The sequence below is a fragment of the Eschscholzia californica genome, unplaced genomic scaffold (genome assembly GCF_041429995.1).
Source record: "Eschscholzia californica isolate CP2 unplaced genomic scaffold, dmEscCali1.0.p SCAF_4, whole genome shotgun sequence".
Lineage (NCBI taxonomy): Eukaryota > Viridiplantae > Streptophyta > Magnoliopsida > Ranunculales > Papaveraceae > Eschscholzia > Eschscholzia californica.
This window is the reverse complement of record NW_028238461.1, coordinates 53,231,456-53,250,625: the sequence shown is the minus strand read 5'-3', so window position 1 is coordinate 53,250,625 and position 19,170 is coordinate 53,231,456. Positions and strand designations below refer to the sequence as shown.

The following is a 19,170-nucleotide window of genomic DNA, read 5'->3' as shown; positions in this document are numbered from 1 at the left end:
GTGATCCACCACATGCTCGAACCACTAATCAAATTAATCAATTTGTTTGTGAGGTCGGACCGAAAAACTAGTAAAATGATGGAAAGAATATAAAGAAAAAAGGTAAAATACACAAAGAAAGGAAAACATAATAGCTTTCCTGCAACTAAAATAAGCAACCAAAAAGTCTTTGAATTATATGAGGCCATTACAATTAACACTAATAAGGCTTTCACTCAAAATAGACCTCTTAATAAGACTTATAACACTTACAAGACTCCATAACCAAACCCTAAAAACAAAAAACAAAGACTGACCTACTACTCTCTTTCTTTCTTTCTTTCTTTCTTTCCATCCATATAGATATCACCATGAATGTCAAGTTATAAAAGTTCAGACCAATTAAATACTTACCCATTGATCCACTTCATATTCAGACTCAGATTCATACTCTTCTTCATCCAGCTCTTCGAACTCTTCCGCGTCTTCCTCTTCTGGTTTTTCTTCATGGTGATCAATAGTTATCCATTCATCTTCCTTGTCTGGAACCTGAAACTCCTTGAGAACAAGTCTTCCCTTGTATCGATAAGCTTTGAATCTAGTCTTCCCAATGGAAGACAATGGTGGAGGAAATTTTCTTGCAGCTTCCATTTCTGTGTTCTTAAACTCAAACAGATTAACATTACCAGATGAATTTGGCTTGTTCAAAGTACTTACCTCATGATTCTGCAGATTGTCAGAAGATGAACCCTTTTCAACTAGTTCATCACCACTCTTGATCTTGTTCTTTGAATTCTCAACTTCGTCTGAGCTTTCGAATCCAAGTCCTTCAGTACAGAGTTTCAGATTATCAGGAATCTGGATTGAAAAACCATTTTTAGGATTACCCATTACTGAATTCAAACATGGGTTGTCATTATTTTCAGTTTCTGTAGCAGCAGGTTGTAGATTAACAGTGACCCATGAAGAAGAAGAAGAAGAATCATGAGGAGGAGGAGTTGATGATTCTTTGAAATGAAGCTCACCAAAGATTTCAATAACATTTGATTTGTTAGCTTGTTTTTGGTATTGATATTGTTTGAAAGAAGCAGATAATGATTCAATGAGAGATGGGTTTTTAGGTAATGGGTTCTCAAAGATATCTTTCAAGCTACTGTAAGTAACCATGGCTAGCTAGCTAGCTAGAGGAGAGACAGAGAGAGAGAGAGAGATGGGTTTTTTGTCTGAATGATGAGAAAAACTTGAAAGAGAGAAACTTGTTATATAGAAGGGGGAGTCAGGGAAGGGAGATTTAGAGAGAGAGAAAGAAGTTGGATATAATTGGCAACGTTTTAGTGACACTTTCTCTCTTAATTTTGATTCTATTTTCTCTCTCTAGTTTTGGTTTTCTCTCTTTCTCTCTCTTGCAGTTGGGAGTGAAATAAATAGGAATAGGAGTAAATGGTGATGGAGGCTTGTGTGACGTGTGAATTCGACGCCACAACCTCTGCCTCGTATCCTCCCATTTCATTTCATTTGTAACGCCTTTCTTGTCCCATATATCATTTCTCTCTTCTCTCTCCACATTTTCAAACACTTCATCCCATTCTAGAGTCGAAAACACACAATATCGATGTCAAAATTGACATTATTTTATATCAGTTTTTACGACGAGCGAGTTCGAACAACACAGGCATATTATATCTAGTCTAGTAGTTTGATTTTTATTGATGTTTGGAAGTAATGAATTCAAAGTTTAATTTGTGAAACTAGGGTAAGTATGGTTAAGATGTGATAATAATGACATAACAAAGTTTTGTTGGGTCGAAATAAATGCAAAGTTAGTGATTAAGGAAATTTTTTATGGGAAATTATTATTGGGAAGATTATTTGTGGTAATTAAAGTGGTGGTCCTCCCATAATTAACCAGTAATTGTTCACATTTATTATGAGGGGTCCTACCAGGAAAACTTGGGTCTTGACTGTTGACTGTGTAACCGGTGGGTTCCCACAGTAATTTTTTTTTTGAGAATGAATATTCTTGTCAGGAGAAGTTGGTCCTACGTGGAGTTGCTAAAGGACCCATTTTTGTCATTTAGTCTTGACTATTTGTCAGGGAAATAACTGAAGATTTAAGGCAAAGGTGCTTATATAATGTCCCCATTGTATTGTTGTTAGGCCCGCCATTGTTTAGGTGGCTGACCTTTTCACCCATTTTGTTGTAGGCACTCAGAGCTCTCTTCTTCTTCTTCTATTCCCATTTGGAACTTGTTTCTCATCTTTAACCCTTGATTTTGGAAGTGTTCGTGAGACTCCCACTTAAACCGCATGTGAGAGAAACCCTTGTTTCTCTCTCCAGTCACGTGGAGAGAGAAACTCATATTTCTCTCACATGTTGTTCAAGTGAGAGGAGAAACCCTTGTTTCTCTCTCCTGTCACGTGGAGAGAGAAACCCGTATTTCTCTCACATGTTGTTCAAGTGAGAGTCCCAGGAGGTGGGTTGTGTAGCCTTGTTGCAACTAAAAAAATGGTGGTTGACTATTCGTAATTGTAGATGGAGAGGAAGAAGACAGATTTTTTCAGATGGTCACGAATGGCCGACCAACCATCTGTAGGCAACTAGTTCAAACCAACTTCCTGTTATGCAATTAGAGAAGACCCATTTTGAACTAAACATCAAACAACAACAATGGAGATTATAGGAAGAACAAGATCAGGTGAAAAACTGATAATACACATACAGATAGTTTGAGAATTCCACCCAGACAGGCAATCATACATTATCGAAAAACAATCTTTTTCAGCCTCAAAAAGCAAACCACTGCCAGACTTTTATCACATTCAATCAGATCACTAACGCAAACCTATTCTCCTTCATCGCCAAGCTTCGACTCTCTCTGTCCTTGAATTTAAACGGCTAACAATGGTGGCACCCTTAGACTTCTCAACAATTTCTGCTACCTTAACTACTGACGGGCTATTAGTAATCTTTTTGGGTCCCTTTCGGTGATTAGAATTACTTGATTGGCCAGTTTTGTTTTTTCGTGCTTTTTGTTGAAGATGAGTGTTTTTTCGACTATTAATGCCTATTTCCACTCTATGTGTTGGAGGAGCCGAAGACCCATTTCCACCATGAGTAGCCTTCTCTACAGAAGTTTGGAAACCCACATCTGCATTGTTAATTTTGCAATTAGCTTCAGTAGGTTCTGGGGGACTCTCTAAAAGAGGCTCATCAGAGATAAAGGCGTGCTCTAAATCTTCATTCTGCTGTGTCTCTCCTTCCTCCAGACATGGCAATGGAGAGTCGTTGTGATCATTCTCACCAGACGGACCAAGATGGGAAGCTTGGGCTGACACTATCGACGAGTCTTCTCTTTCTCTGAGCACTTTCATGATCAATGTTTTGAGGAAGTTCATCACTTGTACAGCATACATTAGTGCAGTCAAAGGATCTGACATCTGCAACCAAACAAGTACGAGTTTTTCTTATTCTCGTTTTTTTTTTCATTTGTTCAGCTGATCTGATAATGTAAATTGCTTCATAGAATTTGTTAGCATAGTTATGGGTAGTTAAAGTTTCATTACCTGGGTCATGTTTGGGGCGAAGACAGTTGCGATATTTCGGGCATTCATCTTATTTTGGTGCTCTTCTTGGACGACATCGGCCATTAGGTTGATGGCCCAATCCAACAAAGATGCTTCTGTAGGTGGTAGGAGCCGAGTAAGTTCAGTATATTCCTCTTCTGATTGGCATTGCATCACCTGCTCGGGCGGGAGAGGGTCTAATATCCCAGTAGGTAGTTCTCTAAACCAAGCCTGTCGACACATAAATAATTCATAAACAACATTTTTTCAAAAGAACTCGAGTCAAGGCTGTCATTGATACTGAAAGTGATTCCGTTTAGTACAGAATGATTTTCTATTTTATCTAGTGAAGAACCTCATAAATTATGATCATCAGATCAGAGTGAGCTGTAAGGCGATGTCTTTTACACCACCAAGAAAACATATCGAGAAATGGAAAATTATAGGCAACAACCAATTACTATAGTGGGATTTTTTTTTCTAATTACCCCGAAGGCAAATTTCAGTTACTACCCAAAACTGGGTTTGGCCTATACAATCTCATAATGGGATCCATAGATGAAAGTTCTAAGTCTCCTAATGCACTTCTATTTGTGTACCCGTTGCTTTACATACCTTTATCAGTCCTGCCATACAGTGTACATCAATATCATCTGGCACAAGTCCGCTGTTTAGTTGGTCCCTAACATGCTCTTCCTGGCTGTTTTCCGCGTTAATTCTGAATATGCCTTCTGCCTGGTTGGTTCAGTTCAAAGGTTAACGAATACTGATCAAGCGTTTAAAACGAAAAAGTTATGCAATGACAAGATTTTGAAAGGGTTATCTACATGTTTTGGGTAACAAATTACGACCATCGGGGGCCATACTTTGGTTTTATTGTATCTGTGGCAGGTGGGAGTAGAAGGGAAAGAGCAAAATCAATATACCTGGAGGCCCCCTTGGGAGTATAAGTGTCGTTGCATCAATAAGAGGATTGTCGGGACACTGTTTCCTCTCAAGTCATACGAGCATTGCATAGATTCCGCTGATACTCCAAAAACACTTGCGCTACAAACAAATAAATTTGAGTTAAAATCCAATAAAGCAGACTCATGCTTCTGGAACTGCTGAAAATAAAAAATTTCTTCCTTATTATGTATCTATCTAGGTCTTGAACTTAGATGTTGTTATGACGATTTAGGAGATAAAATAGCTACATGAAAGGAAGGACCCAAACTAAAAGTGCACCAAGACTTGTTAAACCTACTGTTTCAAGCCGTGCTTGTGTCAAGTACTCAGCTAATTTAGTAGCAACATGACATACATCTTATATACACTTCACCATAAGTAAGTAATCTGAGGGTGCCCACTCAATAACACAGCCAAGAACCCTTTTAAGAATCACATATAACAATACAATTACATAGAGCGTGAAATATAATGGCCCTCCTAACTGCCCGAATATCTCCATTCCCAAAAGTGCTACTTGTGCTCCAAGGTACCACAAAATTCAGTCCAATACCCAGATTGGAAGGGTTAAGGTTCTAGTCTACTAGAAATATATAGGTTTCAAACCCCACTGAATCGACCACACTAAGAAACATGCAAGGATGAAAAACATTTTCAAGCGAAACCAAGTAATATTTCCGAATTAGCTATCAGAACTCAGAAAAAACAAAATCAGAACCGTACATAAATATGAGAAATGGGCCTAAGAAGGTCTGTCAAATAAACGAGTTTTGAAGGTCAGAGAAGTAGTATGCATTACTATGAACATTTCCAAAACCAAAAGGTTTCGATTAAACTCTATGTGCCATTAGGAGGTACTTCTATTCGTAAAGGTAAAGATTACTGGTTAATTGGAAGAAAACAAGCATTAAAACATAAATCCTTTTCTCCAAAAAAAACTTCCCCAAAAATGAATCCAACTGATTGATGACACTCAACAATGAAAATTTCAAAGAATACTATCTCAAATCCATGAATAGAACCAGCCAATGGAGCACAGTTAAAGAAACCAAAAGAGCTCCACCTATCAAACAATCAAAAGTCTAATAAAATCCCATAAGCAATTCCAACCCCTTCTTCCAAAATATATTAGGCATTTTAAACCTGAATTCTATATCAGCTTCTGATAAATTCTCAGAACAACTAAATCCAACCAGCTTAGCTCAATTGAATCATTTTAAAACTCAAATTCAATCAGAACCCACACCCCCAAATTAGAAGCTGAACAAAAACTAGGAGTAAAAAACCAGAATGGAATCTCACAATTTTAAGACTGAAACCCATTTGAGAAACGAAATGTAGTAAAAATAATTTTTCACTAACCTGGCACTAGGAGCTCTCCTGGGTACTTCAGGTTCAAACTCAACAGGCAACCCAAGGAAGCCATTAAACCTATCGAAAGTTACATGGGCAACATGACGAACATTAGTTGGCCATCCAATCTCCATTGATGAACAAAGTTCTTTCCTTTCAGTTTTACAAGCAACCAAATACTTTCTAAATGCAGTTACAAAGAGAGCCAAAATAGAAAGCTGATCTCCTTCTTCATTTCCCCCTGATCTTCTCTCCTTTGATTCTTCAAAATCTGGGTTTGAATCGTTTTCAGCTAGAGGAATGGGTGATGAAGAAGAAGATGAGTTGGGCTGAAGATTAATAATAAGGGAATGATGGTGGGACTGGTTCTTCTGTAGAGACCCATCATTTGGTGTGGGTAGGCATGAAGATGAGGAGCTTTGAGATGAAGAAAACTGAGATGGGGAGGAGCGTAGGACTTCTGTCATAGCTGATAATGAAAAAGGGTCGTAAGAAAGAAGATCAAAATGAGGAATTTTTCTGTAAATTTTTTAAAAAATTGAGCTTGATCATTGAGTAGAGTTTGATTGAAGAAAGGGTTTCTAGTGGTGGGACTTGATCATCATCATCATCATTCACAAATCCTTCAGCTCTTCTCTCTCTCTCTCTCTAACCCCTCTTTCTGTGAGCGTTTTTGCTTCGCTTCAGGAGTTGAAAAGCAGAGAGGAGAGAGAGAGAGAGATAAGTAGTGGTGTAATTAGGTGTATGTATATAAATGTTTGGATGATTTCGGCCGTTGATGTTGAATCATTTGATGAAGATAGAATCCAATGGTTTTGATCCTTGTTGATTAAGATAATAAAGTCGTATCTTAAGAATCTAATTGACTATTATAAGAGCATCTCTAATGCAACACTCAAATTGAAAAATTCTCTCTAATGCAACATTCAATTTAGATCTCAAAATGATGTGGAATCATTTAATGTTGAGATATTTCAAGAAGAAACTCAATATTTGAGATTTCTTTTGATGATCTCAATTGGTCACTCGATAATAAAAGCAAATCTACTCGTTTTAAGAAATGAAACCTAAATTATTTTTAAGTTTTTAGAGTGTTGCACTAGAGATGTCTTTTGAATTGAGGATCTTAATATTGACATCTAGAAAAAAGAAAATTCAATTGAACCTTGACACATAGAACAAATTGAGTTTCTTTTGAATTTTGCATAGAAATTGTTAATCACTTGTACCTTTCCCTCTTTTATTCAACTTCATCTACTTGATTACATCACAAAACACATTTAGAAGACCCATGACAACTCAGCAACACATTATGAGTTGAACATTGTAACACATTAATGTATTTTAGATACTCATTATGAATGGAATGTGGATCACCAAACTTAGGCCATCTTTCAACAAAAAAAAATTTCACGTCATATTTTATAGCACCCACCACACATGATCAATTCAATACAATCCTACCTGGTCCTAACGTGAGAGTGGCAAGTTAGAACACTGTTTCAGACAATATTTTAGCGAATTCAAAAACCTTAAATTATAGGTAAAGACGAAATACACCAATTTGCTGATAACGAAGAAATTTAAGTTTCTTGTTAGAGGCTTCTTCTCAGAGTAAAATCCTAGATTATGTGGTGACGGATCAATCGTCGTGCTATAATTGTCAGAGCTTCTTTCTGGTGTAAAACCCTAGATTATGTGGTGACGGATCAACCGCCGTGCTATATTCCTAATTTGTATGTTTATTATTCCTAATTCTTATGTTTAGTAAGAAAGATAATTGACCAAGTTAGGAACATTTGTATTATTAGGAGAGTTCAAAAGGCAAAGACAAGCCCTAACATTTATTTAATGAATGAAGAGTTGGGGAAAAAAAGTGTTTTACTAGTATAAAATAAGCAAGACGTGTGTATTATCATTGCACTTCAATTCAGTTATGTTAGGTGAGTAGTACAGTTTATAATGTTTGCCACCCACCATTTTAAACAATCTTAAACAAGACAATATAGCCTTATTAGGGCATTATAAACCAGTAATAACACCATAAAGGTCCTTTAAGGGTTTAAAATGATACCTAATATCATACAATCTGATATACTATAATGAAGGAATTAGGGGGAGCCTGTTTGTCTCCACTCCCATCTTCTCTCTCTCTCTCTCCTTCCACTTTATCTGTATAGGAGACAAGATCCCCTGCAAAAGCAACAAAGATGTCTTCGAATGGAGTTAAAGTTTTTTTCAAATTCAAAACTATTAGAGATGGCTCTTAATACAACAAGTATGGAGGAGGAAGAGGACCACCCAATGCCATAAAGTGAAGTAAATGGCAAGCATACCGCGCCCAATCAGCCCTTTTTTTACACTTGATTTCAATTTGTCCAACTTTATTGGGGAATGGGCAGAAATAGTTAGGGCATATGGCCATGCTTCTGATCATCAAAGCCATAGTTTCAATTTACTGGATCCAAAGTAGACGGTCCGATTTGTCGCAACTCCCAAGTTGTTATCTCTATATTGTTCAACCCAAAAAAAAAAAAAAAGTTGTTATCTCTATAAGATACCGAGCAAAATCAGCCAGATGCCAGCCTGGTATTGGTCCACTTTTCATTCCAAATATGACTAAGAGATGGCATCTAAACACCTACTGCTCTATTCTTACACCTCAGTCTCAGTTACACCACTTAAAGTAATATGCGTATGCTTTAGAGCAACTTCCTTATCAACTCTAAATGGTAATCACACCATTAGTTCCCTTCGAACAGAGCTGTACACTGTCAATCTTGGGAGTATCAAGAGTTCGCATATCTCTATTTTAAACAAAATACCAAATTAGATCAATGTATCATGAACTAAAAGGCCTCCCAATTCATCAGTAAAAGTCTAAAACCATCATATTAATACAAGAAATCTTCTGTGCTAACACACCAGCTAAAAGTTTCATGAAACGGCTATAACTAGCTAATACCGATATGTTCCAAAAAAAAATTTCTGGACGATATAGTGCAGCAAACATCGGTGGCCGATGGTAAATGTAGCTACTGAGCTCTAGGAACGGGTTCGAGAGCTTCAATCATTACCACACTGTTTCCACGAATAACCTGTTCAGAAGCATTTGAGAAGGAGATTGATAGTTAGATCACTGAAAATCAAATTATAATAGTTTCCATAGGAATTATAAGGAAATCAGCGAAGTATAGAAGATACCCACCACCATCCCTATGTCGTTCTTCTCATTGCCATTCATTTCTACAGTGTTATCCACCACCAGATTCATAAACTGGTCAAACCCACGTAGAGTACCAACCACGACACGATTAGCGTTCAGCTTAACTGCAATAAAGATTTCTTACATAAGTTCAGAGATCAATCTAGGGATAATGGATAAAGTCCTTCAAAAAGTTTGTTACCTTTGTTTTAAGGATGGCAATCTAACTAAACAAAGAAGAAACAAATGGCAAATTTGTAATACAAGTGAAGTCCAACTAAACAATGAAGAAACTAGACTAAAATAATCGATGCCAAACGCCTCCACCAGAGCTAATAGGCGCTATCTGCAACTTGCCATATTGTTACAGGTATATGGACAACCAATGTCATATACTCCTCTCTTCACCACTTCCCTAAAAGTAAGTTACATCTTATAAGGTAGCAGATGATCTTCATTTCAGAGTAATTTATCTTATTCTAGAAAGTTAAGTTTTATATAATATCATACACCAAAAAGTTCATGGTTTTACTGGGTTAAAAAAACTACAGGATTCAACACATACCGTGAAGGTTCTAGACGGTTCAGCCTTGTAGCAGAGAACAAGATCTCCGAACTAAAAGTAATTACTAGTGTCCCAGTACTCCTAAAGTCCTGATAGAACACTTCAATAAATATGACAAACTGCAAATTGATTGTAACGGCTTAACAATGGGCAAGAAAATGACCACTCTTGCGTGGATCCATTTACAGTGAATCACGAGACAACAAGTGTATAGATGGATATGAATATTTCTGATCACGCACAAATCCCTCGGCCATCTAATCACCATAAGCATGAAAAGATTATAAGGAAGGACCATACTTAGATTCTCGATTTTACTGAATGACAAGAAGGAAATAAAAACTAAGAAGTAACAAGAAGGAACCTAGACTAGAAATTTAGACGGTAAACCTATGAGCCAAAACAGATACTCCAATAAACCATTCAACAAGACCCTTATTCGACTGTCTATGTAATATTCTATTAACCAAGAATCCTGGTATCTAAAAATTATTCTTTCGGAGAAAAATAGAGCACTTAGTCTGTCACTTTTTGAAGGGAACACAAACTTATACTAGTAGGTAAACTACCTCCAAAAGTAAGTTCACATACTTAATGGGTGGCTAATTAAGACAAAATTTAGGCAGAGAAGGCACGCAATTATATAAATGAGAAAACCTAAAACCATCACTACAGAATTTTAACAATTGGGAAATGATCTCAACCCTAACAACTCCAGCGCTGTGTTATAAACATAAACCCTAAATACTGTTATAAACATAAACCATCAGAAAAGTGAGGCTAATAGTTTGAGTATATCATAATCAAAACTGAAATAATGTTACATAAAACTAGATCAAAACCGAAGAAACGAAACTTACTCTGAAGCTGCTTGTCCATGTACCTGTTTCAAGAAGAGATGGGGAAAAAAAAATGAAACACCAAATTAAAACCCTAGGATAACAAAAGAGAAAAAGATAGAGATACAGAAAGAAAAGAAGAGAGAAACTTACTTCTTCAAATCTGGGGGCTGACCTGACCTGCTCATTTTGAGAGAGAAACGAGAAGACGATTGAGAGAATGAAAGGTGACGACGACGTCCGCAAAACCCTAACTCTCGAACTCAAGTTTCTCTTGGCCAAAACTATTTTTCCTTTTCACTAGTTTGTTCCCAGCTGGAGCCGCCTGGAGGTCCGAAGATGGGTATTCGGGCGGAGTGGGTCGGGTAGTATGTTCTTAACCAGCCCGATACACCTCTCGGGGGAAAATCATTAAGCCACTACCCTCTCTTTAGGCGCCTTCGATCCGGATTGGCAAGAAATTGGGTGGAAGACTCAATTTAAAAAAAATTAAGTTAAGAAGTCCAAAATTTCTACGGGTTAAAAATCTAATATTTGTATTTCGTTTAGTTAAAAATCTTATATCTTTTGCAATATTTTCGCAAGTTGTTGTGAGTTGTTGCAAACCTATCTATTGCAAACATTTTGCAAGTTGTTGCAAAATTACAAAAATACCTAGAAAGTTTAAGGCTTTGAAATATTAGGTGATCATTTTTCACCAAAACAAAAAAATTATATAGAGTTTTGATCATATTTCTCTAAGTCAAATGGATTGTATTTTAGGGTTCTATATCATGTATGAAGAGGAATTATGTGGTGATGGAATGATAGCGGTTGGTTTTTTTTTTCTCCATGTCAAATCTGAAATCTTTTTCAACGTTTAAATTGGTCTTAGATAGATTTCACATTGTTCGTTTTTGTATGAATTGTGGTGTCAGGCTCGACTGTATGACTTATCTGAGTTCATTCTTGGTTGATCTTATTAAGACGAGTCAGATCAGAAATTAAAATTACTAAACCAAACATCCGCGATGACTTTGGGTTTCAATAAACATCATGTATAGAGTAAATTCAACCATTCACAACATAGATCTAGATTTCTCTCCTGAGAGTCCAAAATTTGAGGCAATTTAATAGTTTATAATGTCCGAATCAATTCGGAACTCTTGTTTTCTTCCCACGCGTACCTGTGATGATTTTCTCGTGTATTTGACACTTAAGCCCATAGTTGACGTGCGGAACTGGAATATGATTCCGGAAATCACATTCTCATAACGTAATTCTTTAGAATCAGATTAATTTAGTTTAATGTACGGAGAATGAAATATGGATAATGTTGAAGGAGTCAAAACAAATGCTTTGAGTACTTGGTTGAAGCCTTAGTTGTAAAAGCCGAGGCTATTACTGTTGAAAGAAATAACTGATTAGTCCTTCTACTCTATTTTAGGTATTGTATTTTTTCCTTTGCTTCTGAAAAAGAAATAAGAAACACTTGCTGCCCCCAAAGCCCAACAAGTTAATGGAGAAGCTTTGGGTGAATGTTTAATCCATCTAAAGTGTTACAAGAGGTTAGATACGAGATTCATCTTTATAGCTACCAGATGGACTATCAAGACTAAATATTGCATCTTACTCAAGAAGAGCTGCCAGCCTTGCAAGCCACAGAATGAAGACTGCTCTACAAACCGAAGTTATACAGTCCACCTCTTCAGTTCTGATATCTTGTTGTACTACTTTTCTTACTGTATTTGTATTTTTCTTTTTATCTTACTGTAATAGACTCGTTTATGTTATGTATTCCCTTTAACAAAAAAAAAAGTTAATGGAGAAGCTAAACTACTACATGAGAGGGACCGTTGGGCACGAGACCTCGGTTGAAGTATATGTCTACGCTGATTAAAACGCAAAATTCTAATATGACAAATAACACCCTTGACCTTGGTGTGCGACTACATCACCGAGTTGTGAGTATAACTATTCTATACCCATCTTCAATCTTTTGTGGTTGTTGGCGTGATAATCTACAAGTCACCATGGTTCTATGTGGGGCTCTAAATCACCCTCATTTTCCTTAATGTGTGTAGGTTTTTATCGCAGCAGAGATGGTGAGCTTTAGATGGTATATATGGCCAGACAACTCTCAATTAATCAATTTGAAAACGAAAGTCGTATAGTTATATATGTTACTGAAGAGAACTAATTAGCAACAATTACATGGGAGGAGTATCGTCGGTGACATCATGCATAAATGTCCTCTACTCAATTTGTATTGTTTTTTTTTTGTTTCTTTCAATGACATGTTAATGTAAATGGCCAACGCTTTGGGGAAAGCTAAATAGTTTCCGGGGTGTGAAATTTTAAAGGGAATATTTAAAATTTTATAAATTTTCTGGGGAAATAAATTTTAAGGGGAAATAAAAAAAAACACTCCACCTCACCTCACTCTCTCTCCACCTCACCTCTCTATATGTCTTCTCCGACACGTTCGCCGGCGACCTTCAACGTAAAAAAAAAAAAAAAAATTTTTTTTTTTCTAATCTCTCTCTGTAAATAATATTTATATATTTTTTTTAATATCTCTCTCCTCTCTCTAGATCTGGTGAACCAGATCTGGTCTGCGAACAGACCTTTAATGGCCTGTTCGCAGACCTTCATGAGGTCTGCGAACAGACCTAGATCTGGTGAACCAGATCTGGTTCACCAGATCTAGAGAGAGAGGAGAGATTTTTTTTTAAATTATTTTTTAGAGGGAGAGAAAAAAAAATATGTTTGAAGGTCGCCGGCCGGAAAATTTTCCGGCCGGCGACCTTCGACGGAGAAGACGATGAGGTGGAGAGAGAGAAGTGAGGTGGAGAGAGAGAGAGGTGAAGTGGAGAAGCTAAAAACCCAAAAAATTGGGTCAAATACCAAATTAAGCCCAGCCTTCATTAATAATGCATACAAAACCCATATTTTTAAAAATAAACCAATATCAAACCCAATTTCAGATCCCTAGGAGCATTTTCCCATCTCTAGGAACCCATTATTTTAAGTAATCCCTATTCTACCCTTTATATATAAACTCCCAGATTTCTTTCCCTCTAGCAACCACTATAAACTGAGTAATGCTTTCCCTCTCCTCAACTTTCTTTTCCCGCTCTCTCTCTCTAGATTCATATTCATCTCTCTGCTCTCTCTCCTCTCTCGTCTCTCTCTCTCTCTTTAACAACAACATATCTCGACCGGAAAGAGATAACCGGAAGATAACTCGACCGGAAATACAGGTAATTGTTTCCTTATCTTCATCTCTTTTCCATTTTTTTCTTTAAACTTTCTCTCTCTAGATGATTTCTTCATTGCACCTTCCTTTCATACTATCATTTTTCATTGCACCTTCCTGTAACGGGCTCTATCTATTTCTGTTCATCTTTATCATGAACATTATTTTTTGTTCATCTTCATGATCTTTATCATCAACATCATGTTTTCTTCATCTTCATGATTTTTATCATCAACACCATGTTTTCTTCATCTTCATTTAACAATCTTTTGCTCTCTGTTCTTCTCTATGTTCATCAACTCCATGTTTTGTTCATCTTCGAAATCTTACACGAAACTTTGGTTTTGTTGTTTCATGTTCTTCATTTAGTAGTTTTTAAATTTTTCTGATATTTGTCATCAAAGTTTCATGTGTTTTGGTCTGAAACCATACTTTCGATACACTCAAGTTCATGTCATAAGCATTTTATCATATGTTTGTGAGTGTGACGTTTAAACACTTAACTGTTGTTTATAATTCTGAAGCTAAACATCATTTTGGCTATCATTTTGCCTAAAAACTGAAACATAATGACTAATGTTTTTTGATTGAATAAACAATTCGTGACAATAATATGTGTGTTTAGATTCGTTCTGTACTCGCCATAACATACTATGATGTTTTTAAAAAGAAGTTTAATGTTTTAAAAGCATCATGCATATCTTGGAAATCTTGAACTTACTAACTTATGTTAGTTGCATAACCAACATAACCTGAAACATAATCACTGTTGTTTTGGTTTTTGTAACCAACTCTTTACATTTATATTTGTGTTCAGGTTTATTATTTAATTTCAGTAACATTTAATTTTGTGTTCTAAAACTGTTTATTGTTTGGATGACATATTATTGCAAGCGTTCTGCATATGGAGGTTGACCGAGCAACAGATGAAGCACCACAGAGGGACCAACCACTAGTGTCGGAAGGTTGGGGACCGGTGTTTACTCACATTGGTCAAATATTTGAGGGTAGAGTGAAAACCTTCAGAGATTCTCTTGGAAGATATACAATAGCTACTAAGAAGAACTACAAATATATAAAAAACAAACCATTTCGTGTGACAGCCATATGTCCCAAACCCGGGTGTAATTGGAAAGTTCATGGTATTGCACCAATGCAATGTAGCTCTATATTTATCTTGAAAGAATTTGAACCGATACACAATTGTGCAGATGTTGTTATTAATCCCAGTGATCCGAAACTGTCTAGTAAATTAGTCGGTAATCTCATTGGAAAAGACAAAAAAACATCCACACGTTTTAGCATATGTTGATGTTTAACAGACAAATTGTCAGGTGTTTTAAGCATTTTAGAATATGTTGTTAGTCATGGAGTTTTGTTTCAAACATTTAGGGGTTTGTTGATGATTTTTGGGTGTTTTACTTGGTAAAAAAGGTATTGTTATTCGTTAAGTATTTTGGTAGATTTTGGAGACATTTACAGTTATGTTGAAGACATTTAGGATTCTGTTTCAAACATTTTGGGTATTGTTGGTAATTTTTGGGTGTTTTACTTGGTAAAAAATATTTTGTTCTTCGTTAAGCATTTTGAGAGTTTTTGGAGACATTTACAGTTATGTTTAATACATATAGGGTTTTGTTTTAAACATTTTGAGTTATGTTTCAAACATTTATGGTTTTGTTGACAACAGTTCGAGTTCTGTTTCAGACATTCAGGGAAATGTTGATGATTTTTAAGTGTAAACTTGGTAAAAAGCTTTTTTCTTCGTTTAGCATCTCGGGTGGTTTTGAAAACATTTACAGTTATGTTAAAGACATTTTGGGTTCTGTCAGGGCCGTGCCTGAGAATTTGTGGGCCCTGTGCGAAACTTAAACTTGCGCCTTTTTTTTTAAGCAAAAGATTAAACAAAATTCAAGCTAGATAATTTATCAGTAGATAAATGCAAACTATGTATGGGTGAATCCAAATATATCTTGACGAAAGTATGCTAGGCAAAAATTTCAATTTTAAAATAATTTTCATAGGAAATCTAGTCTAAGAATCCATAATCATCTTTAACTACAAAGATTATAATTATATAACTACAAAATAACATAATGAAAATTTGAACTTTCATAAAACTTTCAATCTTAATATAATATCATATTTTATGTTGCAACTTATCAAACATGACCAGGAGCGGAACAAAAATCTATAAATCTGCTAGTCTAAAATAAAAGAAAATAATATATTTGTACAAGGACCATTTATTGAATGTGGCATCTTTTTTATATGATTCTCACAAATATATTTATATAATGTTGGAATTTCTTAGAAACTTTTAGATTTCTATTTTATAAAAACATTTCAAAAGAAACACACCCGCAATAACAAAACAATTAGGAAGAAGTGTAATTAAGTAGAAATGGAGATTGGCTTAGCAATCGTACCCTCAACCAGCCAACTTCATAAAAATTGAGGAAAAAAGAACGCCATGAGGTTCGATCCCGCATGATAAGCATGAAACTGAAATGACTCTTACAACTATGCTACTTTGTGTTTGATGTTTATTGCTATAATTCTACTTATATCTCACCTTAGCTACGAACCATTATAGGAAATAGGCCCCTGGTGGTGGGGGGCCCGGTGCGGGCGCCCTGCCCGCACCCCCCACCACACGGCCCTGGGTTCTGTTTCAAATATTTACGATTTTGTTGTAGTTATTTTGGGTTTTGTCCCAGACATTCATGGGTTTGTTGATGAATTTTGGGTGTTTTACTGAGTAAATAAGTCTTTGTTCTTAGTTTAGCATTTTGGGGGGTTTTTAGAAACATTTTAAAATATGTTGAAGACATTTTGGGTTATGTTTCAGACATTCATGGGAATGTTGATGATTGTTTAGGGTTTTACTTGGCAAAAAAAAACTTTTGTTATTCGTTTAACATTTTGGGGGTTTTTTGAAACATTTAAAGTTATGTTGAAAACATGTTAGGTTCTGATTTAAACATTTGCGATTTTGTTCCGGACATTTTGAAGAATGTCAACTACAATGTTGGACATGTTCATAGCATTTTATGATTAAGATAACAAAAAATTTGTTCTTCAAAATATATGAGATGCAGAGACAATAAACAGTTTGTCTCAGGAATTAAACAAAATATGAAGAAACAATCAATAATGTTATGAACATTCTTCAGGTGCATTTTTACATTGTTTGACACTCTTTTGGATGAATAAGAAATTTACAAAATAAGAGTTAGTCATGTAAGGATCCATTCACTAAACAACATGAGTTAGAATGTTTGGAACAATATATAAAATTCATAGACAAAAAGAAGAGAATCTAAGACAAATAAGCAACATATGCAAACATTCTAATTCATGTTGGAGACATACGAAAGAATGTCAACTACAATTGGGCTCGACATGATTCACAAACTAGCTTTTCTTATCATTATTTTGAGAAGTAGCAGGTGCTCTATCCGGTTCCATAGATGAAAATTCTGCAAGCGGAATGAACAAATGATTATATGCAGTAGGAATATAGGAACATGTTCGAGACATTAAAGCGAATGTTATCAGCATTTTTAAAAATGTTTAGAAGTAGTGGAAAATGTCAAAGGCATACTCATTCAGAATGAATCCCGGATATGAAGAGCAAAAATATACATTAAACAATTGATAAATATGTTTTTAACAAAAGAGAAGGTGTTCTCATTATTGAAGAAGTGTCGGTATTTTGAACAACAAAGAATGCTTAACGAAGAACAATAGTTTTTTTACCAAGTAAAACAACAAAAAATCATCAACAAACCCCTGAATGTTTGAAACAAAACCCAAAATGTCTTCAACATAACTTTAAATTTTTCCCAAAACCCCTAAAATGCTTAACGAAGAACAAAAGTTTTTTTATCAAGTAAAACACCCAAAAATCAACAGACAAAACCCTAAATGTTTGAAACAAAATCCCAAATGTCTTCAACATAACTGTAAATGTCTCAAAAAACCCCCAAAATGCTTAAAGGAGAACAATAGTTTTTTACCAAGTAAAAGACCCAATAATCATCAACAAACCGCTAAATGTTTGAAACAAGACCCAAAATGTTTTCAACATAACTTTAAATTTTTCCCAAAACCCCCAAAATGCTTAACGGAGAACAAAAGTTTTCTTTACCAAGTACAACACCCTAAAATCACCAACAAAACCCTAAATGTTTGAAACAGAATCCGAAATGTCTTCAACATAATTGTAAATGGCTCCAAAAACCCATAAAAAATGTTTAACAAAGAACAATAACTTTTTTACCAAGTAAAACACCAAAAAATCGTCAACAAACTCCTAAATGTTTGAAACATAACCCAAAATGTCTTCAACATAACTTTAATTTTTTCCAAAACTCCTAAAATGCTTAACGATGAACAAATGTTTTTTTACCAAGTAAACACCCAAAAATCAACAACAAAACCCTAAATGTTTGAAACAGAATCCCAAATGTCTCAACATTGCTGTAAATGTCTCAAAAAACTTCCAAAATGCTTAACGAAGAACAATAGTTTTTTTTACCAAGTAAAACTCCCAAAAATCATCAACAAACCCCTAAATGTGTGAAACAGAACCCCTTAACGAACAACATATTCTAAAATGGTTAAAACACCTGACAATTTGTCTGTTAAACATCAACATCTGCTAAAACGTAATTTCTAGAGAGAGAAACCGAAAAATAGATATAACTTTGTACTTTTTGGTTTCTTAGAACAAAAAACTGTATAATGCATTTTACCTTGTTAAAGAAATTAGAGAATGTAGAAGTAAAACTCAAAAATCTTACAAGAAGATTGAACATCATTAAATAAAGAAACATCAAGAAATACCTCATTAACGGAGATTAAAATCTCTAGATCTAAAATTTAATTTCTTTCTTCTAAAACACCATAAAAAAAACTTATGATTGTATGATGATGAAGATTAAAGAAGAAGAAGAAGATGAAACATTAAAGAAGATGAAACATTAAAGAAGATGCAGCATTAAAGAAGATGAAGATGAAATCATACCGGTAGTTCAACGGTCGGACTTCGTTTCCGACGAAACTAATTTCATGTCCGATCACCCAATTTCGGTTAAGGTAGAGAGAGAAAAAAAGAAAGAAATATTTGAGCTGGAAGAGAGAGAGAATGAGAAGATGAGGTACTCAACCAAAACCCTAACTCTTTTGACTGGATGGGACTCTCTAGTCTTTTGTTTATATAAATGAGGGTAGTAAGGTACTTTCACCAAGTGGGTTTTTTTCTCATTATTATTTGAGACTGGGCCTGATTCTCTCTTGAGTCCATATTTTGGGCCTTATAATTACCGCCCCTTTTGCTTTCCCCCTAAATAAAATTGTCAAACAAATTTGACCAATTTTTGACCAAGTCTTCACACCCCGGAAACTATTTAGCTTTCCCCAAAACGCTGGCCATGTAAATTATTATCGTAAAATAATGCAAATTAATTAAGTA

At 35.3% G+C, this 19,170-nt stretch overlaps 3 protein-coding genes across 3 annotated transcripts; all 3 read right to left on the bottom strand.

The window, feature by feature from the left end:
- Positions 1-151: 151 nt before the first annotated feature.
- LOC147546099 (uncharacterized) lies at positions 152-1,254 on the bottom strand. The gene has a single exon (XM_086636817.1). The coding sequence runs from the start codon at positions 1,144-1,146 to the stop codon at positions 382-384; it is 765 nt and encodes a 254-aa protein (XP_086492943.1). The 5' UTR covers positions 1,147-1,254; the 3' UTR covers positions 152-381.
- Positions 1,255-2,620: 1,366 nt separating this feature from the next.
- LOC147546098 (rho GTPase-activating protein 1-like) lies at positions 2,621-8,037 on the bottom strand. The gene is made up of 6 exons (XM_086634827.1): positions 7,919-8,037; positions 5,854-6,665; positions 4,470-4,590; positions 4,159-4,278; positions 3,544-3,774; positions 2,621-3,417 (listed from the first exon to the last, which is right to left on the bottom strand). Exons 2-6 carry the CDS (start codon positions 6,309-6,311, stop codon positions 2,833-2,835), a joined length of 1,515 nt encoding a protein of 504 aa, XP_086490953.1. The 5' UTR covers positions 6,312-6,665; positions 7,919-8,037; the 3' UTR covers positions 2,621-2,832.
- Positions 8,038-8,624: 587 nt separating this feature from the next.
- Positions 8,625-10,802, bottom strand: LOC147546097 (putative small nuclear ribonucleoprotein G). The gene is made up of 4 exons (XM_086634828.1): positions 10,607-10,802; positions 10,475-10,497; positions 9,053-9,174; positions 8,625-8,942 (listed from the first exon to the last, which is right to left on the bottom strand). The coding sequence occupies exons 1-4, from the start codon at positions 10,639-10,641 to the stop codon at positions 8,880-8,882; spliced, it is 243 nt and encodes an 80-aa protein (XP_086490954.1). The 5' UTR covers positions 10,642-10,802; the 3' UTR covers positions 8,625-8,879.
- Positions 10,803-19,170: the final 8,368 nt, after the last annotated feature.

Coding starts and splice junctions, on each gene's coding strand:
- LOC147546099 (XM_086636817.1), bottom strand. CDS start 1,146: ATGGTTACTTACAGTAGCTTGAAAGATATCTTTGAGAACCCATTACCT.
- LOC147546098 (XM_086634827.1), bottom strand. CDS start 6,311: ATGACAGAAGTCCTACGCTCCTCCCCATCTCAGTTTTCTTCATCTCAA. Junction 3,775..4,158: donor GTATGGCAGGACTGATAAAG/GTATGTAAAGCA, acceptor ATGTGTCGACAG/GCTTGGTTTAGAGAACTACC. Junction 3,418..3,543: donor TCGCCCCAAACATGACCCAG/GTAATGAAACTT, acceptor GTTTGGTTGCAG/ATGTCAGATCCTTTGACTGC.
- LOC147546097 (XM_086634828.1), bottom strand. CDS start 10,641: ATGAGCAGGTCAGGTCAGCCCCCAGATTTGAAGAA. Junction 10,498..10,606: donor CAGCCCCCAGATTTGAAGAA/GTAAGTTTCTCT, acceptor TTCTTGAAACAG/GTACATGGACAAGCAGCTTC. Junction 8,943..9,052: donor AGAACGACATAGGGATGGTG/GTGGGTATCTTC, acceptor GCTTCTGAACAG/GTTATTCGTGGAAACAGTGT.